This window comes from Mustela lutreola, chromosome 10 (genome assembly GCF_030435805.1).
Source record: "Mustela lutreola isolate mMusLut2 chromosome 10, mMusLut2.pri, whole genome shotgun sequence".
NCBI lineage: Eukaryota > Metazoa > Chordata > Mammalia > Carnivora > Mustelidae > Mustela > Mustela lutreola.
Genome location: NC_081299.1, coordinates 5,547,891 through 5,572,386, shown reverse-complemented (window position 1 = coordinate 5,572,386; position 24,496 = coordinate 5,547,891). Strand labels below are relative to the sequence as shown.

The 24,496-nt window shown below is 58.7% G+C and overlaps 1 protein-coding gene across 4 annotated transcripts; it reads right to left on the bottom strand.

The window, feature by feature from the left end:
- Positions 1–1,622: 1,622 nt before the first annotated feature.
- On the bottom strand, positions 1,623–23,818 carry SLC45A1 (solute carrier family 45 member 1). Of its 4 annotated transcripts, none has more exons than XM_059138465.1 (9): positions 23,653–23,818; positions 18,111–18,531; positions 17,461–17,553; positions 16,779–17,003; positions 11,952–12,694; positions 9,198–9,351; positions 7,526–7,702; positions 6,269–6,474; positions 1,623–1,700 (listed from the first exon to the last, which is right to left on the bottom strand). In XM_059138465.1, the coding sequence occupies exons 1-9, from the start codon at positions 23,812–23,814 to the stop codon at positions 1,638–1,640; spliced, it is 2,244 nt and encodes a 747-aa protein (XP_058994448.1). In that variant the 5' UTR covers positions 23,815–23,818; the 3' UTR covers positions 1,623–1,637. The 4 variants fall into 4 exon arrangements, with proteins under 4 accessions (XP_058994448.1, XP_058994445.1, XP_058994446.1 ...); XM_059138462.1 differs by lacking the exon at positions 1,623–1,700 and adding an exon at positions 3,349–3,765; XM_059138463.1 differs by lacking the exons at positions 1,623–1,700; positions 17,461–17,553 and adding an exon at positions 3,349–3,765.
- Positions 23,819–24,496: the final 678 nt, after the last annotated feature.

Sequence of the window (24,496 nt, the reverse complement as noted above, 5' to 3'; positions counted from 1 at the left end):
GGACGACGGCACAGCATCCGCAGACCCTGCCTGCGTGACCTGGAGGTCCCTGAAGCTGAGCGCCCCACTACATAGCAGGCCCTGGCCATTGTCAGTTCTGTCACATTCCCTCAAAACCTATGACCCAAGGCACCTGGGCGGCCCAGTCGGTTAGGCGACTGCCTTCGGCTCAGGTTGTGATCCCGGGGTCCTGGGATCGAGTCCCACATCGGGCTCCCTGTTCTGTGGGGAGCCTGCTTCTCCCTCTCCCTCTGCCTGCCACTCCCCCTGCTTATGCTCTCTGTGTCTCTCTGTCAAATAAGTAAATAAAATCCTTAAAAATAAAAACCTGTGACCCGGTGTGATGGGCACCTTGACCAGTCCCCGTATCCCAGCCCAGGATCTAGGGTTAGTCCAACAGTCTGGGAAGATAGAAACCAGACAGGTGAAGCCTGTGGTTTCACAACTGGCCCCCTGGCCCCACGTTCAGTGTCTGCTGTAGATGCTGTGGGCCGCAGGCAGACGCACTGGTGTGTGCATTCCCGCGCAGCAGCAAGGGGCGAGCGCCCGTTTTCCAAGTTTGCTGAGTGGAAAGTCAGGAATGGCATCAGTCAGGAGTGCCCGGTTTTAGTGGCTTGGAGGGCGTCAGTCTCATCACGGGTCCGTGGAGCAAAGGCTTCCCTTCCCTTCCCTTTCCTCTTACCGTGACCAGACAGAGACAGACTTCGGGGAAGGACCACGGCAGCTCACCCTTTGCTCTAGAAACTTTTTAAGCAGCATGAGGTCTGGAGTCAGAACCCCTGGTACAAGCATGTGACCCTGTGTGACCTGGGCCAAGCACCTAAGGAGCCCATCTCGGGGCCCAGGTCCGCCTACCAAACAGAGTTAGGCCAGCTCCTCCCCCTCGCTGGGGAGGATGAAGCCAGTAGACTGCAGAAGGCCGCTCACCGCAGGGCCCAGCGGAGGACTTGAGGACCCGTGAGCAGAGGTCCCGTGTCCTGACCATCATCACAGCTCCACTGTTAAGTCCGGAGAGTGATTCTCTGAGATGGGAAAATCAAGCGATGGTGGCCTCAGCGAGTCCTGGGCCTCATGGTTTGGATCCTGCAGTTGCTCCCACTGCCATCTGCTGGGAACAGACCTGAAGGTCAAGGGCGGCGTTTGGGTGCGGGCCTGAGCGACCAGTGCTGTGTTCCGCCCACCGACTCTGTGCAGATGCCCACGTGTAAGAGCAATCTCTGTTTACTTAGAAAGTTCTAGGAAGAAAGCCCAAGGTTTGGCAAGCCAGGAGTGAGAGTGAAACCTCCCTGCTCCCTCTCACACGACGATTTGACCATTCTGGGCAAAAGCATCCCAGACCAGCGGACACCCATCCAACACCACATTTTCTAAAACATCTAAAGCTCTCGAAAGCAATGTAAGTGCGGGGAGGAGGAGTCTGGGGTCCGAGGAAAACCATGCGACAAACAGGAGGCCCAAAGGCATTGGATGACTGAAAAGTCCCCCAAATTCTCTGCTTCACCTACACGTGGATCAGGGAGCATAAGACCTGCTTCACTTAGCTTGTAACCACCAAGGGTAAAATGGCATGACACAAAGGCACAGAGAGAGGACTCACTGATTCCGACCAGGGCGGGCTGCACGGAGGAGGTGGCGTTTTAGATGGATCTAAGTCGATGATTCAGAAGTCGATGGGCGGCGAAGAGGTAGTAAGACTTCACCTGTGGGAAGAGCATGAGCACATCTGTGGCAGAGGGGGCTCTGGGGCCGCACGGGCTGGGAAGACAGGCAGGGCCCACGTCGGGCGTGAAGAGTTTAGACCCTGTTCCTTAGGCTCCGAGAAACACCCCCGCCGAAAGTGTTAAGAGGGAAGGGGTGGAGGTTGCACAGGAAGGGTAGTTGAGGGGGGCAAGGAAGGGGGCAGAGATCCTGGCAGAGAGTGGACGCCTGGACTCCAGGGACCCCACAGGAGCCACCTCAATAGGCTCAGCAGCCCAGCAGGCAATGGCACTGGGGAAGCTGTGGCTCATGTGGGGAGGTGGGTAAGGTGCCCTGTAGAGTCCGGGGGGGGTTACACCTACTGTCCCTGATTTGTCAGAAAGACGACAGGACATGTCAGCAGCCCATAAACCTCAGACTTTCCTTAGAGGCTGGCGGTGGGCCCAGGACCCCCATTGCTTTTGGGGACTTGTGATCAGTGTTTCCTATGTGTCCCTAGAATATAGGGACAATGCAGTGGGGGTGCTGGGAGCCAGGCCCAGTACCAGTGCAGCGGGCAGGTGCACGAGTGGCCCGCCACACCCCACCCCCTCACGGCACAGTCGGCCAGCACTCACAGTTCGGGGAGAAGAGCCCGCCCAGCTGCACCAGGAAGGGGCCTCGGCCAGCTCAGGGAGTCGATTGATGGAAGATGACCAGAAGACACATGGCAAAGGACCTCGACACAAGAAGTCTGAGATTCATGCAGGTCCATCAACTGGAAGATGGTGGGTGCAGGTGGGTGGGGCAAGTTAGAGGACAGATCCGCGTTCACCAGGGCGTCTGCTCCTCCTCCTGGAGGTTCCTACCTTCCCAGACGTGCTGCGACTCAAGCATTTTGGAGCCTATGATCCCTCAAACACACCAAACAGATTGACACCTCCATTCTCAGATGTCTTCCTCTCTTCACCAGGGCACTGCCCTTCTCCCTAGCACAGGCCACTCCCCAACCTTGTCACCGCATCCTCCTGCCCTGCTGGTGTTCACAGCACTCACCGCCATCCTCGGGCACAGACCTCCGTGTATTGTCTGCCTCCTCCTACACCAGCTCCACGAGGGCGGACACTTGCTCACAGCTGGACCCCAGCACCTACCCTTGCCTGCACCCCCAGGGCACTGGATGGCTGTCTGTAGGGTGGGGGAAGGGAGGGATGGACGGATGGACAGATGGATGGATGGATGGATGGATGGATGGATGGGGGAGAACGAAAGAATGAATGAATGAATGAATGGCTGAATGAATGGACACGAGGCCTTCTGACCCAAAAGCACTGCGCACTCTGACTCCATTCTGGGATCAGTGGGCAGGAGATTGGTTCTGCACCTCGGCACGATTGACCTCTGGGGCTGGAGCATTCCTCGTTGTGGGGGCCGTCCTGTGACGGTGGGAGTTCCGAGGCATCTCCGGACGGTAGGCACCGGAGTTGTGACAACCAGAACCATCTCCAGACATCGCCGATGTCTTCCCGGCGGGGCCGGGGTGGCAACGTGCTGCCAGATGAAGGCCACTGAGCTCCACCCACCTCGGAGTCCCTTCCCCGAGCCCCCGCGGGGAGCACCCCACTCCCCAGGGCACCTCTCCACCCTTGGGAGAGCCACGACGAGAAACCGTAGGCTTCGCGGCCGCCGTTTATTGTTTTATCACATATGTACATTCCGCAGGAAGCCAGTCCCACGTCCACCCGGGCCTCGGGCTTCTCCCCAGGCGGCCTGCTCCAGACCCCCGGGCACGGGCTCGGGGCCAAGGCCGGGGCTCGGGGCTCAGACGTTCAGCAGGAGGGGTCGGTGCTCCTCCTCGGCGGCGTCGCTGGGAGGGATCTCATAAATGACAAACAGGGAGGAGTACAAGCAGCCCAGGAAGGACACCAGGCTCGAGAAATACATGACCCCGTTGGCGCTGCCCACGGCTGAGGTCAGAGGCCCCAGCACCAGGGAGACCAGAATCTGGGCCAGGAAGTACTGGCAGCTGAGCAGGGAGATGTCCACGCCCATGCCCCGCCGGGTGCCGTCCGCGCCGGACCCTGCGAACTGACCCAGAAGGAGACACCGTCAGCGGGAGCCCTGGGCCGCGGCGGGACCCGGCCCCGCGTCGCCTGCAGGCCCCGGGCACCCGCGCGGTCCACGCGCCACCGGCTCACACTTTCCAGCGCCGACGCGCGCCGGGAGTTCAGCCAAGAGCTTAGTAACGTCTGTGCTCGGAGAGATGACGCCAGCGAGAAGAATCCGCGACTCACGGCGGCGGACGCTCCCGCAGACCCAGGCGGCGCGGAGGCTCTCCCCGGCCCCGATGGCCTGGCCTTGGCCTTCCTCTCCCCTGAAAGAAAGGCGGCCTGCCGGGCTGGGGGGGCACTCCGCGTCCTGGCTCATCCCCTCTCCCAGCCTCTGTCGGCTGCGCGCCCTGAAATAGCCTCTCACGGCTCTGTGCCTGCTCCTTGGGCTGCTTTGCCGAGCCCCTTGTGGCCCCCAGGGTGGACAGGCCACGTTCCTTCCGTGCCACCCTGGCACCAAATGGGGGCTTGAGGGTGAAGACATGCCTCTGAGCAGAGCTGTTGGAGTGATGGTGGCTGGAGGTGGGGTGGGTCCCCTCCCTCTGCTCCCCGCACGGGCCACCACCCCCCATGAGGCAGCAGATGGGTGCCCCCCACCCCCGAGACACTGTGTGCACTGCCTGGGGCCGGCCTCCCGCATCTGGACCTTCGTGTCCTTGTGGCACCCGCAAGGTGCTGTGTGAATGCGCACAGCGTGTGTCCTGGGGAAAGTGGGCCTCCCCCCATGGCCACGCAACAGTCGGCAAGGCCTCAGCAGGCGTGCGGGGGGTGGGGGGCTGGTGATCACAGGTGAGCCCTGAGCCTGCGATTGGGCAGAGACTGACCGGAATGTGAGCCTCTAGAAGACTCTACAAGCAAGCGGCCCAAGGCTTCCAGGAGTGCTGACCAAATTCAGTTAGGGCGACCCGAGGCTCTGGGCGTCCCTTCGCACAGGGTGGGGCAGCCTCCCGCCAAGAGCTGGCTTTTTTCCCCAGTTTGTTTTCCCCAGTCAAGGGGGTCTCGGGCCTGCAGGGAACGGACAAGGGGATGGTGGCCACGGGGGGTTGGGGGAAGCAGAGGCCCCAGCTAGCAGGGGTGGCGTCACTCAAGTCCTCTCCCCGCCGGGGTCTCGTAGCTGCTGCAGGCTTGGGCTGGCAGCACAGGGCTCACTCTCCGGCTATCACAGTCTCTGTCCCCACCGTTCCCGACCCGGGGGGAGGTGCTGTCCTTGTGGCCACTGCCTGTGAGCGTGTCCGGAAGTCCCACGGCTGGCAGGGAAGGGGCTGGGAGGGGCCGCCACGGCTGCCACCCTCGGGCCCAAAGGCCAGCTCACTGTCACGCCTGGAGTCCCAGGCAGATGTGACTCTTCCCAAAACACACTGTGCTCAGAGCCGGCCCCAGCTGAACTCATCAGATACTTGGAAGCCCCTAAAACTACTCAGGATGCCTCTTGGGCCAGGCCTGGGGGAGGCGACAAAGCCCCAAATCAAAAGGGGGGTGGTGTGAGAAACCCAGGGGTCAGGGTGATCTTTTAATGCAGTATTTTCAAATCTCCAAGTTACAGCAAAAAAAATCCTTGATGGGAGCATCGTCGGGGCAGGAAGGAAGGAAGCCGTGCCCCAGGCCACAACTTGATGCATCTTGAAAATATGACACCGAGTGTGACACGGGTTCACCTCCGTGACACGTCCCGACAAGCAAATGCAGAGAGGCACAAAGTGGCTTCGTGGTCTCGGGGGCTGGGAGCAAAAGGACGGGAAGGGGGACGGCTCGTGGGCACGCGGTTTCTTTGGGCTCTGAATTGATGGCGGCGCGATGACCCAGCTCTGGGGACACACTGCCCCCACCAGGAGTGGGCGGACGGCACGGTGGTGTGCGGCGGCCCCCAGCTCCGCCAGCCGCTCAAGGACAATCCACACTGAGCCAAAGGTCAGAATCGTACATAAAGACAGGACCGAGTCTCCTGGCTTTTCCTCTGGCCTAGGCCTCAGCCCTGCGACTGGGCAGAGACTGACTGGAATGTGAGCCTCTAGAAGACTCTACAAGCAAGACTCCGGGGGCGGCAACTTCCCGTCTTCAAAGTCCTGACACTCTGATCAGCTGAAGCCTCCGCACTCATTCTTTCTTTAGAAATACCGGGTTAACCTACTGTTGACCTTGACCACTGAGTGTTTAGTGTCCCAGGTGGGCCTCCCTTGCCTCACCCGAGGCCCAGTGCTAACAGGCGACCCCAAAACCTGCCAGAAGGGGACACGAAGGGGTGGGCCTCCCCTGCCACTGTCCCAGCTGCGCGATCCTCCCCCACGGACGGGGGGGCCTCCCTGGGCCTCTCCCTGCTCACGTTTATGCTCTGCGCTCAGCAGCCGACTTTCTGAATGTTCAAATGGGCCCCCCATTTCCCGTGCGGGGCTGCTCCCCGGGCCACGTCTCAGGTGGGGTTTCTCCAGGCCGCCAGGCCCAGGCAGGCCTCTTCGGGACCCGAAGCAGAAACCGGAGACCCTTACCTTTTTGTTCTGGTAGTAGTCACACAGCAGCGAGTAGGGCAGGGTGCACAGGGTGGAAAATAAAATCCCGTAGGTTATGCAGAGGGACAGGACCACGTAGAGGTTCCTGGACAGGGTGGCGAGCCCGGTTCCCAGGCCAAAGGCCAGGTAGGCAATGAAGTACAGTGTGCGGATGCTGAGGTATTCTTCTAGCTTCTCGAGAATCGCTGTGGGCCGGAAAGGCAGATGAGCAGCCCGCCGCCCCGCCCGGTGGCCCCGGGGCCTCCGTGTCCCAGGGCCACTTCCCTGGGGCTGGCCCTACTGCTGGCCGGCAGCTCGCCCCAGACCAGAAGGCCTGCTTGGGGGTGGGGAGCCTGGGGCGACGGCTCTGGGGGCACCTGGGCCAGGGGGGTCTGGAGGGATGGCAGGCCCTGGGGTGGGGGCTTGGGGGTGCAGGTGAAGGGATCTTGGGCCAAAATAGCAGAAGGGCTTGGGGTGCAGGACAGGGAGGCAAAACCAAGCTGGCCTAGCGTGAAGGACGGTTTTTATATTCTTAGATGGTTTAAAAAAAAATCAGAAGGAGACAAGTATTTTGTGACACGTGAAAATTGTCTGAAATCCCAGTTCCCGTCAAACATAAAGGAGGTCCCACTGGGACTCGGCCACGCACGCGCCTCAGACAGAAGCATCTCGTCCATCCGAGGCGGCTTCCGAGCCTCCCGGGGCACGCCCGGTGCTTCCCCGCAGGCTGTGTGGCCCGCGAGGCCGAAAGCGCCCACTGGCCCCTGACGGAACCCTGGGGCTGACCCCGAGGTGAAAATTGGCCGGTGCCCCACCAGCACCCAGGCTTCCCCGCCCCTAGGGACCCAGCTCTGCGTCCTGTGTGTCCCCTGGATCCCCCACCGCCAACCTCAGGGTCCCCGCAGCCTCTGGGCTTGGCTCTCCCCACATACCCGCCCCCCACTCCCCTTCTCAGCTGCCCCTTCCCTCCCTCTGGACCAGCTGCCACGTGAATCCACACGGGAAGGATGGGGGCGGGGGGGCTGGCAGACGACCGCCTAGAGGTGACCTCCGTGTTCCTCCCGATGCCCCCACTTCGCCCTCCCCTCCCCGGGCCTGGCCTTTCTGCCCGCTGGCCCCAACCAGGTTGTCCCAAACAGGGGTGCGACGCCCACGACGGGGAAGACCCGGACCTCCCTTCATCCCACGACCCCACTAAAGCCACCCTTCCCACGGGGGCCCCGAGCCCCCTCCGCACCCCCCCAGGGCGGCGGGTACCTGAGTAGAAGGCAGCACTGAAGGCGTAAATACACATCCCCCAGCAGCCCACGGTGACCCCGCTGTTGTACTTCTGATACTCCTCCGACGTGTGCGGGGCCTTGGGGTCTCCCTGAAACACCACCTCACCCATGAAGTCCGTGTAGAACAGCAGCAGCCCCTCAAACGAGAGCCACCCTGGCGGGGGGAAGGGCTGGTGACCAGCGGCCCTGTGGCCCCGCCTCCGCCCACAGGGGCTTCGACCGCGGCTCAGGGTAATTCACGGTGGGTGCGGACCGGAACCTGACCGAGAAAGTTCCTGCAGCCTCACTACCCGGAGACCACGCGACCTCTGCTAAGCTCGCGCAGGTCCCCCACCGGTCGACGTCGTCGTGTTCTTTTTTTGTTTTTTAAGCAAATCGTCTTATAAACACAGGCTCTGTGGCGTGAAAGGTCATATTCTGTCCTTTGCCTAAACACTATCGTCACGAGGAGAGCGAACCCCTCACGCCGTCTCCTGCCCCTCGCTCGCCTCTCCGCAAGGGGGACAAGAAGGTGGGGGGGAGCTGTCGCCACGGGCACGAGGGGGTGGCACGTGACCGCGGACGCGGATGGAGGTCCGCTGGGGCCCCTCCCCGCAGACACCGCGGGGCTCCGTTCCTCTGACGCCCGTGTCAGTGTCTTTGGTAGAGGAAGGGGTGGTGTTTGCTGGACCTCCTGAACCCCAGTAACTATCATATACACCTCCCTGGCCATTTCGTGTTCCTAAACAGCCCTTTTCAATGGCAGCAAAGTATTGCACCAGGCAGACCCGCCCCGCCTCCATGTAACCCCTCCCTGCACTGCTGGCATTCTGCTTCCCGCCCCCCCCCCCCGCACCCCTCCTCCCCGCCCCGGCCCCCCAGCGTCTGGCTCTTAGGAATCGTGCCGGCGGATCCCTGGGACGTTGATGCCCGGTAACAGCTCCGATTGCCTTCTTGCAAAGAATACCAGGGAGGGTCACTGAGATAAAGGCTATGGGCATTTTTAAGATTCTTGCCTGTTGCTAAATTGCCTTCTAGAGAGACATCCTGATTTACATCCCACAGTGTTCGAGAGCCCCGGAGCATCTCAAATTTGTAATCATCCTCAGAGGCTCGACAGCCTGACGGCAAGGAGATCCCGAACAGAATGAGATGCGAGCTTGGGCTTTTCCATGGCGATCGGCACGCCAGGGCTCATGGGCTCAAGGCCAGTGCCGGGCCCCCGTGGGCACGTGGGAGTGTCTGTGTGTGTCTGTCTTGGCTTGAGGAGGAAGACAGCAGTGAGGCCCAGACGGGCTTAAGACCCAAGCTCCATCAGTAGCGTCCGTCACTTAACTGCGAGTGGTCCGAAAAGCTTTTGGTAACGGGAACCTGGACTCAGAGGAGACCAGGTGTCCGGCACGGGGGCAGAGCTGTGCCTCTCTCTGGACAACCTGGCTTACTTTGGGGCTGCCTGGAGGAGGCATCTCTCTGGCCCTTCCCAGGCCCCACCCTGGGTGGCATCTGGGGAGTCCACACGCATGGAAAGTGTCCCCTCGGGACAGGACACGGGGCTCTGGGGCGCCCTGGGAGGCTGGTGAGGGCCAGAGCCCCAGGTCAGGCAGCCGCGTCCCCCGCAGCGAGCCCCAGGCCGGGACGCGGACGCACGGGGAGGTTGGCCAGGGGCTCACCCAGGAAGTGGTTGACGCAGAGGTTGCGCAGGGCCTTGGGCATGTGGCAGATGGTGACGCAGAGGTGTCGCACGGACAGGGGCTGCCCCGCCGGCTCGCCAGAGCCCGCCAGCTCGCTCTCATACTTGACGCCATTCAGCAAGATGTTTGCCACCTGGGGAGGAGGGAGAGGAAGGGCGCACAGGCCGCTTGTCAGGGCACCGGGCTCCGGCCGTCCGGGGACGCGTGTGTTCACACGCACTTGTGCACACGCACACACACATGCACCCGCACACACGCGTGCACACACGTATGTACGCACACGGGCACACACTCGTATGGGCACATACACAGGGCGCGCATGTGCGTGCACACACACGCGTGCATACACTCGTGCTCTTATGCCCACGGCATGTACACATGCACTCATGCACACACACACACGCACACACGCACGCTGTGCAGCACCACCTGAACAGGACAGCCAGCATTAGGTCATCTCGTCACACCTGCAGCGGCCACGAACAAGGCGTGGTGGGGGGGGCGCCTGCACTGTGGCCACAGGGTGAGCCGTCTGTGCCACGGAGAGGGAGTGGATACCGAGCCCAATGGGGGACACACTTGAAATATGAGAACTATGGGTCGGTTCAAATCCAGATGTTACAAGTGTCCCTTCTTTTCTGGAACAGCAGGGTATAAAAGGGACTTATTGCAAGGGGCCTGGGGAATCTGTCCCCTGTTCTCTCGGGCTGGTGTGACTCCCGCCTACACGGAGGCTGGGGCGGCCGAGGGAGCAGGTGCAGGGAGCAAACACACTTCCCCTGGCCCTCGGCACGGATGGGTCTCTCTCTGGGGCCCAGGAGCACCAGGCCCGCGGCAAACCCGCTCCCTGATTCGCTTTGCCAACCCTTCCTGGCACGGAAAGGCGTCACTCCTCGGTCGCCCTGCCTGGGTCTGGCCAGACACCAGCTGCGGAGGCAACCGTTCTGCACGCAGCAGGGGTGAGGAAGGGGCGCTGCCCCAACTCCGGGGCCGAGGGAGCCCGTGCTGCTGTCGGCCAAGTGGGGAGACCCAGAGGAAGCTAAGAGCCCAGGATACCAGGTCCACAGGCAGTCACGTCCACGGGGCTTGTCACCACGCTGCCGGAGGAAGACCGCTGGAATGACGCCTGCGTGCCCACCTGAGGCTAGATGCGTTCGTAGGTAACTCGCGACCTTTCCTTTCCTCAAAGAGCTGGGGGCTCAGGTCATGGTCTCAGGGTCCTGCGATCGAACCCCGCCTCGGGCTCCCTGCTCAGCGGAGGACCTGCTTCTCTCTCCCACTCCTCCTGCTGGTGCTCGTTCTTCCCCCCCATCTCTCTCTTTTTCTCAAATAAATAAATAAATAATTTTTAAAAGCAGGCTCATAAATGATGCTGTACTGAGAATGGACCTAGAAGAAAAATTCGCACGGGAGTTTCAACCGTAACTAAGGAACTGTATCTGACGCCCATCTGAACTGCCGGAAGTGGCCTTGGGTGACCCGCCATTGACAAGACCTCCTGTGGAGCGCTCTGAGGTCATCAAGGGACCAGATGAAGCTAACACCCTCGAGCCGTTAGACTTCTTTCTTCCGATGGTAACGGGACTGCCTAACCCTCTAGTGGGTTTCGGTTCTTCAGACCTTTTCCGGACCTGAGCCCAGGAGGTGCCCTCGGGACTTCGCCACAAGGACCCATCCTCACAGCAAGGGACAGTCACTCTCAAGACGAAGAAGGCTGCACGGGCCCAAAGAAGAGCGAACCAGACATACAGACGCCCTTGACCTTTAACCCAAGAGAAAAGGAACAACAACCTCAAAATGCGTCTCCGAACTGGGGCGTCCGTCAGCCTGGCCCAGCGTGGGGGTGGGGGCTGCCTGGCTGAGGAACAAACCCTCCGGGGCCTGGGGGGGCTTCGGGTCTCAGGGACACGCCGGGCAGGGCAGCAGGGGTGCCCCCGAGTGACCGCCTGCTGCCCTCAGGGCCGCACAGTTTCACAGAAGCTCCAGGTCCTCACCAGAACCTTCCCTCACCCTGTGACCCTGCTGGGGGCAGGCGGGCCCAGAACTGTTACGTCTGCTTCAAGCGAGCAGCAGAGCCCTTCTTTCACTGGAGGTGACCACGGACTCTGACGGCGGCGAGTCTCACGTGTCAGCTGGTGGCCTCCCCGCCCATCTGACGAATACGAAATACCACACAAACAGCTTTCTGGAAAGTTCTTCACCGGCCAGTCCATGCCTCCCGCTGCCTTTTAGAATCCAGAGTTCTGACAGCCTCGGGGCCGGCTGAGGATGGACACCGGGAGGGCCCCACTCGTCCGCCAGGCCCTCCGTGGGGTGTCCATCCCGGGGGGACACTGAGCTCTGCGGGGCCCACAGTCCCGCAGCCCATGCGCGTGGCGGGCCCTGGGAGAAACACTGCGGGTGCTTCTGACAAACGCACCCCAGGGCCCTCTGCGCCCAAACTATCTTGGGGCCAATGTGGCCGCGTTTCAAAGCAGCGTCCCTCGGACGGGGACCGGCACGGTAAGCCGCTGCCGGACCCCCGACAGACCCTCGGAGCCCCCTGGTGCGGGCCCAGCCTCTCCCCCGCCGCGCGCAGTCCTCGTGGGCTTCGACCCACCGACTTCCCGAGGCCTCTGGCCGGGGCAGGGTTTGGGTGGGCTTCCCGGAGCGACCGCCCCTCTTTCCGACAAACTCCCGACGGGGTGCAGCCCCGGCGCCTTCTGACCTCTGCCCTCCCCCCTTCACCTCTACCTGCTGACTGAAGGTCACGTTCCTCCTCCGGCTGCTTTCGGGACCGCCGCCCCCTCCGGCCGCGTCCGGGATGGCCAGGGTCTGGGGTCTCTTCAGGATCCCGGCCGACCGCGGCTTGGGCGCGTCCAGGGAGCCCACCCTCAGCACGTCCCCGTCGGGGCCCGCGGCCAGGGCCCCCTCCCGCCCGTCCCCGAGGCCGCGGTCCCGGCGGTAGAAGCCGTCGGGGGCCCGGGGGAAGCTGACGCTGAGGGCCGGCCGCGGGGCGCTGCCCGGGAGGGCCAGGTAGGGGTCGGCGCCGGCCGGGAAGCAGTCGATGAGCACGCTGTCGATGTTGGAGGTGGCGAAGGACGAGGCGAACTCGCTGAGGCCCGTCAGGGAGCCGTCCCTGCTGCTGAAGCTGCCGTACTTGGGCGTGAGCGGGCTGAGCGGCGAGATGGGGCTGGAGAAGCTGGCGCAGGGCCCGGCGGCCGCGGGGCACGGCAGGGGCTCGCCCGCCCCGTCCTCGCACAGCAGCGGCGGCGAAGGCGGCAGCGGGAGGCTGGGGCTCTTCATGGCGGCCTTCTTCTCGCCAGGCGGCCGCAGGGGTCTCTCGGGGATGCTGACCAGGGTCAGGACGGTGGTGACGCTCAGGGTGACCGCAGTGAAGATGTAGATGACCCTCAGCTGCCCGCCCAGGGCTCTCCCGAAGCTGGTTCTGTCCCAGTGGATGCCCCCGACCACGTAACCGAATCCTCCTCCGAGGCCTGGGGAGAGAAGCGGAGTTAAGTACCCCCGGGCAGCCAGGGGGGTGGGGGAGGGCCCTCGCGAGTCGTGGTTCCGCGTCTGACTCAGTGGCCAAATCCGCCGCGAGGACACACATCCGGCATCGGTCCCTCCTCAGCCCCAGAGAGACTGTGAAGGAGAATGGGATTCCCCTGGGGGGCCTCTCCTGGTCAAGGGCCACCCCCCGGGGCTGCCTGGCCCCAGAGCAAACAGCATGGTGCCCACCCGTCCACATCTGTCCCAATTACCCGTGGCCTTGCCGATTACTGAATGTCTACACTGGCTCACAGTCCCCTTCCAGGAGGCCCAGCCCCCAGGGTCAGTGCCGGGCAAACAGGGAATATCTCTTCTCCAACACACAGACCACACACGCAGGTGCGGGGTGGGATTCACGTGGCCGCCCTGGTGGTGCTCGCCTGAGGCCCGCGTCCTCATGTGCGGCCACCACTAGGGGTCACCCCCAATGATGACCAAGGACGGCCGCCCTCGCCCTCCGGCTCAGCAAGCCGGCAGGAAACAACGAGGCTGCAGGGATCCGGTCCTCTGCTCCTGCTCGCGGCACCCCACGGCCTCGGGGAACAGGTGCACGTCAAGCTGATTCACGCAGCATGGCGTAAAAAGGTGGGCGATGCCATGTTGTGCCCAGCGAGCAGCACTTCGCTCCAGAAAGTTCTGTTTCTCCATCGCCCGCTCCCACGTCCCCAGGACCCCTGGCCCACCCTGCTGCTACACCCCAGGGACTGCGGCCTTATCTTATCTCGAGTCCAGCAACATTTCCAGCTGGTTGGGAGGTGAGTTTCCTCCGTTTCCTCCTGCTGCTGCCGAATGCCAACCGCCCGTGCCATCCGGCCGCCCTCCGCCTCGGGGAGAACCGGCCTCTTGTGAAGCGGGACTTCTGTGGCAAGGTCTGGGCTCAGACAAACACAGCTCAGCCTTGCACGGGCCCCTCAAGCTGCCACGTGGCCCTGAAACCCATCACTTCACGGTTCTCCCCCCCCCCCCCCCGCCCGAGCGCCCTCATCTGTCCCCGACTGTCCCTACAAGCCTTGGAATTTCACGTCACCCTCCTCTTGGTATTCCTAACTCCCCACCTTCGTGGTCCCCACGAGCATCCCACCTCTCTCCAAGACACAATGGCTATTTTGTGGCCCTTAAATAAGGTCAGATTTGAGATGACCTCTATTGACCTTTTTTTTAAAAAAAAAAAAAAAAAAAAAAACAATGACTGAAGCGGGAAAGAAACGGGACATCGTTCAGCCTTGAAAACAGAGACAACCCGATTCAAACATGGGCAAAGGACTCACAGATCTATTTCCCAGCTATTTCTCCCAGGAAGACACGCCGATGGCCGGGAGGCGCTCGGAGGGGCCTCAGCGTCCGGAGCCACCAGGGAAATGCAAACCGAAGCCACAATAGAGCCCACCTCGCACCCATCAGGATGGGTTGTATCAAAACGACAAGACAATAGTAAGTGTTGGTGGAGACGTGGGGGAAATCGTAACCCAACGGTGTTGCTGGGGGGCTCCTCAGAAAATTTAGAATCGAATTACTGTACGATCCAGCACCTTCCCATCTTGGTTTAAAGCCCAAAGAACCGTAAGCCCCCCAAGTCTGTAGCAGCGTGAGTCACAAGAGCTGCAATGTGGCAGCCGCCTAGTGTCCAGCAAGAGGGGAATGGAGAAGCCGGAGGCGATCTCTGCGCACAACGGGCACAACGGTGCGTTACTCCAGCACACACGGGAGGGACATTCTGACACCTGCCACAACAGGGACGACCACTGTCCGAAGTGAAATCAGCCAGTCACAAAAAGACAAGCACCGCATAAGGCCACCCACAGGAGGGACTCAGAGCTGTCGAGATGGCAGAGACAGAGAGAGCACACGGAGAGCCTGGGGTTCTGGGCGTGGGGGCAGTTAGTGCTCAGTGGGGACAGAGTTTCAGTTTTATAAGATGAGAAAGTTGTGTGTGTGTGTGTGTGATGGGGGTGGGCGGTGGTGATGGCCCCACCACAACAGGAGTGTGTTTGATGCCACCAAACTGTTCACTTAAAATCGGTTAAGATGGTGATTTTTTTTTTTTAATGATGTGTATTCTAACACAACAAAAAAAGAAAAAAGGGACACGCGGGTGGCTCAGTCAGTTAAGCATCCGGCTCTTGATTTTGGCTCAGGTCATGATCTCGGGATGGGGAGATTGAGCCCAGAGTCAGCATCCGTACTCGGCGTGGAGTCTGCTCGAGAATCTCTCTTTCTGCTTCTGCCCCTCCCCCCACTCGTGCATCTGTGCATGTGCGCGCTCTCTCTCTTTCTCTCTCTCCAAAATAAATAAATAGATCTTTTTACAAAGAATAGCAACAATTCAGAAGATTGTCAGGTAAAAAACGGGGTTCGCCTTGCTCCCTCCCACACTCCAGCACTGGCCCAGCCGAGACCCCTGAAGAAATTCCCTGCCCCCATCCACACCTGTGTGCAAACAGAGACAGCGTGGCATTTTCTAGAAGAAACAGCTGGGATTGGACAGACTGAGCAGTTTGCCCAACGTCGCTGCGCTGAACAGGAGGAAAAGCCCAGAACTGATTCAGCCTTCCCGATCCTGGAGCTGCTGGCCTCACCCCCGTGTTCACCCAGGTCCTGCGCAAGCCGGTCTTGTTACGTCTTCCCCTTGACCTTTAGAAACACTTCCCGACGCTTTCTTAAACGGGACCGTTTTAGTCCGTGTTTCGTAGAAGAAAGCCGGACGAACTGCTTTTCCGGGGATACCATGATAAGCAAACATCGTACTGAATCCTCCTTTCGCAGTCAGTTCTCTCGAAGCGCTCTCCGCTCTTGTGTGGGGTCACGGAGGGTAAGGCTCGCCCTCCGCACCCCTCCCTTCTGCTAACCGCACAGGCTCTGCGGCTCGACGGTCATTCCTGCCTCGTGTCTTACCTCCCGAGGCTCGTTTCTCCCATTGGCCGCACATGCAGCTCGGGTGTACGTGTGTGTGTCCGTGGCACGTGCATGTGAGTGCGTGGCACTCACGTGTGCTCGACTCCTCATCAGAGGCAGACTCTGTATGTGACAATTTCCCTGTTCACTCCAATGTGACCGGTCGGTCAGTACCCAGGCCACACGCGATCACACCGGGTGCGGCAGAGCGGCGAGCCCTGGCCGGTTCCCTGACACACCAGGTCCACAGAGGCCCTACAAGGCGACGCTCTGCCTCCTTATTTCGGCCCTCAAGGGTGTGAACAGCCAAACTTTTTATTGTCGACACAATGCCACTTTTCTGTGGACTTTTTGCCTTTTTTGGGGGAGGGTGACATCAATGTTTAAAACGCCCCGCGGGTCGCGCTCATCCAGGAGGAGGTGCTGGGTCTTGGGGGGCAAACACATGCGTGAGGTCAGCTTTGCTCAGGCACACGTTCCGGCGCTGTCGGCCACACACCCGTGTTTGTGGATCTGTGATCCACGTTCAGAAAGTGTTTTTAGACAGAAACGCAGAAAACAGGTTGAAGTGCCGACGTGGTTGGTGAGAGTGAGACCCAACCCTGTCCCCTTCCTGGGCAGGGACTCCGAGCTGGCGAACTCAGGGCTTGCAGCGACTTTGTAGACAGCAACTCCTCGAACGGCGAGAATCAGGTGCCCGCAGGCGCATGCACTCGGAGACTTACCCACGCACACGCGTAGCTCGTGCACGCCGGCGCGCAGGCCAACACACGGAATCCTGCTGAACTAGATCGTTGGAAATAGGTATTTTCAATCAGCTCATTGTTCATCCATTTAGTTGAGGTTTTTTTTTTTTTTTTTAAGATTTTATTTATTTATTGGACACAGAGAGAGAGAGTTTGCACAAGCAGGGGGAGCTGCAGAGGGAGAGGGAGAAGCAGGCTCTCCACTGAGCAGGGAGCCCAACGTGGAGCTCGATCCCAGGACCCCGGGACAATGACCTGAGCTGAAGGCTGACACTTCACCGACCGAGACACCCAGGTGTCCCCCACATTTGAGTTTTACAACTTGGGTTTTGCACTGAGGCGATCAGCAATGCCCACAGGAAAGGCGCCGCTGCGCCAACCGGAGACCTACCTGCCAGGAGCGCGTGGATGTTGAGGCCGCGGTCCTGGTCGGCGGGGCTGCACACGTCCATCATGTAGGCGTGGCTGGGGTTGTCGGCAGAGTCGGCGCTGAAGTCCATGAGCACCACCCCACACACGGTCAGGAGGAGGCCCCACTCGTGGTTGTCGGATGAGTCAGCCAGCGCCGTGCCCAGGTCCCTGCCGTTGAGCAGGAGCGAGAGGCCCAGCAAGGCCCCTGCGGATGGAGAAACAAAGTCACGCCCGGGGACCGCGGAGCAGCTTTGTCCTCCCCCAGCCCCCCAGGCTGGCCCCGAGAGTTCCTTTTCCACCAAACTTTAAGCAGAGCCCATGGGAAAAGTCCCCTCCAGAATCATCACGGTTTTTGGTTTTTTGGTTTTGTTCTTGATTTTGCTTGCATTGGGGTCTTTATTCGGTCCAGCTGAGTGGGAATGACCTAAATCTTAACTCGTTCTTGGAAAGCCAAGGTGCTAGATGGCCACAGTTAACTCGGGCTGGTGCCAGGGCGCTCGCTGCCACCCCAGCGAGTTTTATCTGTGTAAAATCTGGAATTTTATCTGTGTTGCTGCTTTGGTCAACGCTATTTTAGATTTTTCTAAGAGGAAGCAGTTGGGGACTGTTTTTTTTTTTTTTTTTTTTTTTTTCCACTTTATTTCAGTTCCAAAACAACAGACCTATAGCCAGGACAAGAATGAAAGGGCGTCTCCTTCCAAACCTTGAGGTACATCGGTCACTCCAAGCACCCAGCAGTGGCTGCAGTAGGAATCCTGAAACAGAGCGGGCCGGGGTCACGGCCAGGGTCCCCCCCAACCCACCCCGCACGCCGCGCTGGACAGAGACAGCCCCGTCACAGCCCTCAGACACTTGCCCCCAAACGTCCCAGGGCGTCAAGCGAATAAAGCACTCGGGGCACACAGCCCCGGGCTAGAAACACGGAAGACAGACTCTTGGAATAGCTCGGCTTCTGCTCACATTTTCCACTCAGGCCCCTGGAAAACACTAAGTGGCCATGACCTTCCTTGGGAATCCGCAAACTTCCAGGACCTCCCCAGACCCAAACCACGTCAAGCTTTGGGGCTTGGATCCTCCAGGAATCCCTGGGGTCTGTGAAATGCCCATTCTGTGGTTTGGTTTAGACAAAGTCACGTAAACTACGGGGTGTGGTGACCCCACGGTGTTCTCCCACAGCCCCAGACCATGAGCATTGCTTCTCTCTTGCTCCCCCTCGTCCCCTTGGGACCCTCTAGCTGCTTCAACTCAGGATTCTGGAAGCTTTCAAAGGTGTCCGGAGGCCGTCCGCCATCGGGGCTGAGCTGGGGCTCACCGAGGATGGGGCTGATGAACCACACCAGGCTGTAGAGCTGGTCGGGCAGGCCCATCTGCAGGAGCACTGGGGTCACGTACGCCGTCTCCATGGCATAGCTGAACTCGATGCCAAAGAGAATGCAGCCGTTGAACAGCAGCTCCCGGAAGGACCTCTGTGGGTGCAGGTCCCCAAAGTCCACCAAATCGATCGGACACGGGGTGTTGGGGGGTGGGGGTGGGGAAGGGCGAATGCACTTCCTCCTCTTGGGGTGTCGTTTGAAGTTGTTGGCCCGGTGGCTGATATGCCGGGTCACGGACCCCGAGTAGCCCGAGATCTGAGACCTCCAGAAGTCCTGAGGAGCCAAGCTGGGGAACGGGGCCTCTCCCGGAGGGGTGCTGCTCGCCGGGAGGATCATCGTAGGGGGGGCCGGTGCGTGTTCCTGTGGGGAAAGCCCATTTGGGGGGCGACAGTCACTCACCAGGGCCTCCGCCATCAGAGTTAATCTTTCCAGGTGGCTCCCCCCAGCTCCCCCCCTCCGACTGGCATCTGCTTATCCTTGTCCTGGGGGAAGGGAGGGGTTCTCAGAGCAATGTGCCCCCCAGGGTGGAGGCCTGCTGCTCCGGGATGTGGCTCAGGAGGCCACAGCCGGCGCTCTCTCACCGCTCAGGGGGACGATCCCCGTCCTCAGGTCCCTGCACTCCAGCTCAAGGGGACTGTCCCCTAAAGAGGCTCCAGAAGGAGGGCCAGGCAAGGAACCTCCTGGAAGGTGGGAGCAGCCGGGCTCCCCCTGGCTCTGAAGGGTGCCAGACTATTTTAGGACCTGCACCTATATTCAGGATGAATTTTGCCCCGGGGAGCAGAGAGGTGGGGAGACCAGACTTGGGGCAGGACCTGAGCACCTGTGCCCGGTCAGGGGACAGCCTTTCCTTCACGGGGCGGAAAGTCACAGAGGTCTCCCTGCCTGTCACTATGTCTCCTCTTCCTGGGAGGCTGGGGCCCTTGCCTAAAAGCAAATGCTTGAGTTGAATTCCAGGCCTTTCCTTACAGCCCCCGTGGGTGAGTGAATCTTTAGTCAAGTCAGGAGAACTGAGACTTCACTCTTGTTTGAAAATCCTCTCTTTTTAAAGAAATAAACCAAACACCCTGAATCCCACGTGTCCTGAATGACACCCTGAGTAGGGCTACTGTTTACCAAAAAAAAAAAAAAAAAAAAAGCAGGGGACACAAAGAACAAGGAAGGGTGAGAGGTAGATCGCCTCCGTCTTCAGATCATCCTGTAGAGGAACATCCCCCGCGCCCAGGCCCCGGGTATAGAATTAGCAAGGACCCAGGCCTGGGCACGTGCCCCCTGGCGTCTGCAAACAGTCACTTAGAGGCCTGTTCCTGGGTGCAGCTGTTTTCACTGCTTCAGAATGAATCTAGACAGTAAATATTCAAAGAACGTATTCTAGTACGTTGACCCGTGCATTTTATTTTTTTTTTAAACTTTTTTTTTTTTTTTAAGATTTTATTTATTTGTCAAAGAGAGGGAGAGAGAGCGAGCACAGGCAGACAGAATGGCAGGCAGAGGCAGAGGGAGAAGCAGGCTCCCTGCCGAGCAAGGAGCCCGATGTGGGACTCGATCCCAGGACGCTGGGATCATGACCTGCTTAACCAGCTGAGCCACCCAGGCGTCCCGACCCGTGCATTTTAGCCGATGTCAATTTTACTAAGCACAGGAGAGGAAGGCTACCAGGATCAGAGGGAAAGAGACAGAGACAAACACACGAGGGGCACCTTCAAGGGTTCTGCCGGCTCTGGTGACAGCCTACCCCATCTGCTCACCACAAAGCAATTGCCTATGCTTCTTTGAGCTCCTGCCCGAGAAGTGGGCTCCCAACCCAAGTCAATTTTCCCAACATCGATGGGCTTCCGGACCCGGACTGTTGTTAGTTACCACGATCAATGTTACAGGCTTCCCCGCCCCCCCCCCCCCAAACTACTTTTAAGCTTTAAAAATGAAGCTCTGATTTCTGATGTTAACTCACCCCCTCCACCATGTTATGCCTAGTCTGTAAGCTCTTTATGAAGCCCTGGTCCGAAATGCCTCGTCACTCCAGATTTGTCTCCTAGACTCCCTGCCATCTACTCAGGGGTGGTTTTCCTTCTGTCCGGAAGACACCGGCAGTGGAAGTGATGTAATGAGAGACACCCCAGCAGAATGCAGAGCCCCGTGTTAACCCGATAGCCCATTCATCTCCCCATTCATTCTCCCTTCCACCTGCCTATCCATCCCCCCTGTAATCACACCCCGCCCATTCCTCGTCTAGTCCGCCCTTCCCCCTTCCAAACACCCACGCCTCACCCGCCTGTCCGTTCACCTACACACCCATTCTCCCATCTGGTGAGTACTAAGTTCCAAGACACCGAGGCCTCAGAGATAAAAGAAAGGCAAAGTTTTGGCCCCTGAGTTGGGTAGAAAGTGGAGGGAAGCAGTCGAAGCAGCGGGAAGCACCTGCGTCATCAGGAGATGCGCGTACAGCCGCCGGGCGCCACGTCCACACGGTGAGAGGGAGTCACTGGGGAGGCATGAGCTGGCGACGAAGGGCCTTGTGGCCCTGCTGAGAGACGGGTTTCTTTTATGTTGTTGTTTTGTTTTGCCTTTTTTTTTTTTTTTTTAAAGATTTTATTTATTTATTGGACAGAGAGAGAGAGAGACAGCGAGAGAGGGAACACAGGCAGGGGGAGTGGGAGAGGGAGAAACAGGCTTCCTGCCAGGCAGGGAGCCCGATGCAGGGCTCGATCCCAGGACCCTGGGATCATGACCTGAGCTGAAGGCAGACACGTAATGACTGAGACACCCAGGTGCCCTGTTTTTTTTTGTTTTTAAGATTTTATTTATTTACTTGGGAGAGAGAGCGAGCGAGTGAGAACAGAGGCAGAGGGAGAAGCAGACCCCACGCTGAGCGGGGAGCCCATATCGGGATTCGATTCCAGGACCCTGAGATCATGACCTGAGCAAGAAGGCAGATGCTTACCCACTGAGCCACCCAGGCGCCCCTGCTACGAGATGGATCTCGCACTGAGAGGCCAGGGATGGACATACCCAGAGACCCGGTCTCCTCTTCCTTCCTGGACAGCTGGGGATAGGATGTCTTACCTTGTGACCTTAGAAACATCCCATGCTCTCTCTAAAAGAAGAAAAGGTATACCTAAAAACCGTGTAGGCAAGGTATACTTCATTAAAAATATAACTGGGGCGCCTGGGTGGCTCAGTCGGTTGAATGTCCTGATGATTTCAGCTCAGGTCGTGAACTTAGGATCGTGACGTCGAGCCCTACATTGGGCTCCATGTTCAGCAGGGGAGTCTGCTTGAGAGTCTCTCTCTCTCCCTCTCTCTGCCCCCCTCCCTTCACACACACACACACTCTCTCTCTCTCTCAAATAAATAAATCTTTTTTTAAAAAAACCTTTATGAAGAGGAAGTCAAACTTCATTTAAAAAAAAAAAAAAAGCTCAATTCTTGATTCTGTTCCTCCTGTTCTAGCTCAGCCCATTGTAAATACTCCAGAAAAATCTTTCCTTTGGCCAGTCTTGCCTTCAAAAACCCAGGTGCCTGTTAGCATTTCCTGGAGTTTCACTCATTCCTTAAAACCACAGAAATAAGGTGCCCTTTGAATACTGCGTGATGAGACCATCTGCTTAAAAGTCAGAAGGGAGGCCTTTAGCACAGGTGTGTGGGAGAGCTTGGCCTGACCCCACCGGTCCGGTCAGACCCCCCTCCCCACTGTGGTGACTACTCCCTCTTGGCCTCTGCACTGGCTCCTCGCCCCTGCCTGCACAGGGCACCACTCTGTCCCATCAGCATTTTACCCCCATAAAGGGAACTTAGTGCACGGGCAAGAGACAACTTGCCTTTTGTTTTGGAATGAAGAACCACGGCCCAGTTTGGAAGAATTTCAGATTTAGACAGCATATGGTGGGAGCACACTCTTGCAAAGGGTTATGAACTGTGTGGCTAGCCCGTGTCTCTGCCTCTGACGTGACCACGTCACCACACCCAGCCACCACCCCTAGCTTTCAAACACAGCCCGCAGCCGGTTCTAGCCAAAGGGAGACCCTCACTCCCTGGCCTTACCCCCCCGCCCCAGCACTGAAGCCAGAAATGAAACCTGGACTTCCCAGAAGTCTTCCCGGAGGATTCATTTTTGAATTGGGGGATCGGCGTTCCTATTTCGTTTCAAGAATACATTTATTAAAAGCTGTCCATGAAAGTTTAAGAAGAATGCTTAAAATTCAAAATAATGAAATAGTGAAATTTCAAATAATGAAATAGAATTTTAATACACGAATACAAATATTTACCAGACCATCTTGCTATCCTGATCATACTATGGGCATTAGTTCAGTTCAAATATATATATATATATATATATATATATATATATAGAGAGAGAGAGAGAGAGAGAGAGAGAGACATAGATAGAGATATATATATCTCTATCTATGTCTATCCCTGGCCCCACAAAGGTTCTAGGCTGTGCCCACCGTGTTTCTTGAAAACAGAGGATGTTTCAAGGAACAAATCCCTCAGATGGCACTGGACGATTAAACCACAAATGATTAATAACAATGCCCATGTCACTTGAATGCTAAAAATTACCCTACTATGAGCCAAATCATTTCCTCATCTCTCCTCTTCTTTATAGGACACAGGCTTTGCATCTGGGGTCCCAGGGGACCACATCCCTTTCCCACTCTTCCTTCCAACCATTCCCAAAGCTAATACTTCAAGGAAACCTTCCCAAGTCAGCGAAGGGCTGCGTGGACCCGAGGAGGTGTTCTAAATGCACTGGTTACTGACTCGGGGCCCATCCCTCATGTCTGCTCTCCGGAATCCGGCCCCTCCCTGACAACCAATTGATCCCCAAAGCCCTGGTCAGTCACTGAACTTGGGTTTCCTTCGCACCTGACTCTACTTCCCTATAAAAGCTGAAAAACAGAAGCAGTATGATAGCCTCAGAAATAATTTGAGGAGTTATTTGCTGATGAGATCAGAATGAACTGAATGGCCATCAGCCTCCCGTTGCAGCCCTGGCGAGAAAGCAGGAACCCTGGGCCATGAACTCACCATCAGCTTAATCCTGGGAAGCTGACAGAGGTCCTCCCAGAAGCCCCTGCCCTCTGGAGGGTTCGGCCTCAGGCGGGAGGCGAACCGGAAGCTGATGACACCTGCCCAGGTGACCGAGGACCAGGCCTCTGGCACCAATGAGCACAGCGTTAGCCTGGGGCAAATGGCAGCGTGTGTGCTCTCCCTGCTGGTCAGGGTGAAACCAAGCTGTCAGCCAGCCGCTACCCTCCAGTGCGCCGGGGGTTCCGCGGTCCGGGGGTGGGGGGGGGGCGCGGCGACACCGGGGGGTTCCATTTACAGGTCAGTTAGTTAGACATTAAGGAAGAACAAAGGTCCCCGGGCCAACCTCCAGTCCCAGTCCTGGCACTCTGATCACCCGGGGGCCTACGCCGAGTTGCTCCAGCGTGGAGCCGGGAAGCTGTGCCGAGCGCGGGGAGGAAACGCGGGTACCTGTGGTTCGAGACAGGAGGCATCCCTTTCCGAGGCCGGGCTCCCGCCTGGCCCGCGCGCAGCTCCGGTCCCTGCCGGGCAGCCCCCGGCCCGCTGCCGCTGCTGCTGCTCCTGCTGCTGCAGCATCACCCCGTGGGGCGGGGCCGTGACGTCACGCTGCATCCCGCGCCGCCCGGGGCCGGTACCCGCAGAGCATCCTTAAAGCGGCACCGCCCCGCCTCGGCCCGCACCCCTCCCGCCGCCAGGGCTCGCCCGAAAGCCCCAGAAACAGGTCCACTGTTGACTTCCGGTGGCCTCAGGCATTCCCCTCCCCCCCAATATTGCAGTTTTCCTTTAGGAATGTGTTGGTTACGGATGAATCTGATAACATTATGTATTTGATTATCTTCCTTGGCCTAAGAGTTCTCATCCCCACCCCAACCCCCTGCCCCCGACTTTAAAAGAAATGCACTCATTTTTGGCAATTCTTAAAAGCACTGTTGGCTCCAGGCACTGTGCCCACTGTACAGATCAGGTAAGTTGGTCCTGCCTAGAAATTTGGAAGAATTTCTTAATATGTATCAGGGTCTACTCTATGCCAGGCACTGTTCTAGGGACCGGGGATATAGCAATGAACAAAACAGATGAAAGTTCTCGCCCCTGTGGCCCAACACTGTAGAGAGGGAGCGACACATCAAACAAGACACACAACATGAATTCGTGACATGCCTGAAGGTATTAACTCCCCAGAGAAAGAGCTGGAGAGGGTGGGGCTGGGGAGGGGGTGGCGTATTTTTAAGCAGGGTTGTTTGTGAGTCCTTATGGAGAAGGTGACATGTGAAGAAAGACTAGGAGGAGGCCAGGG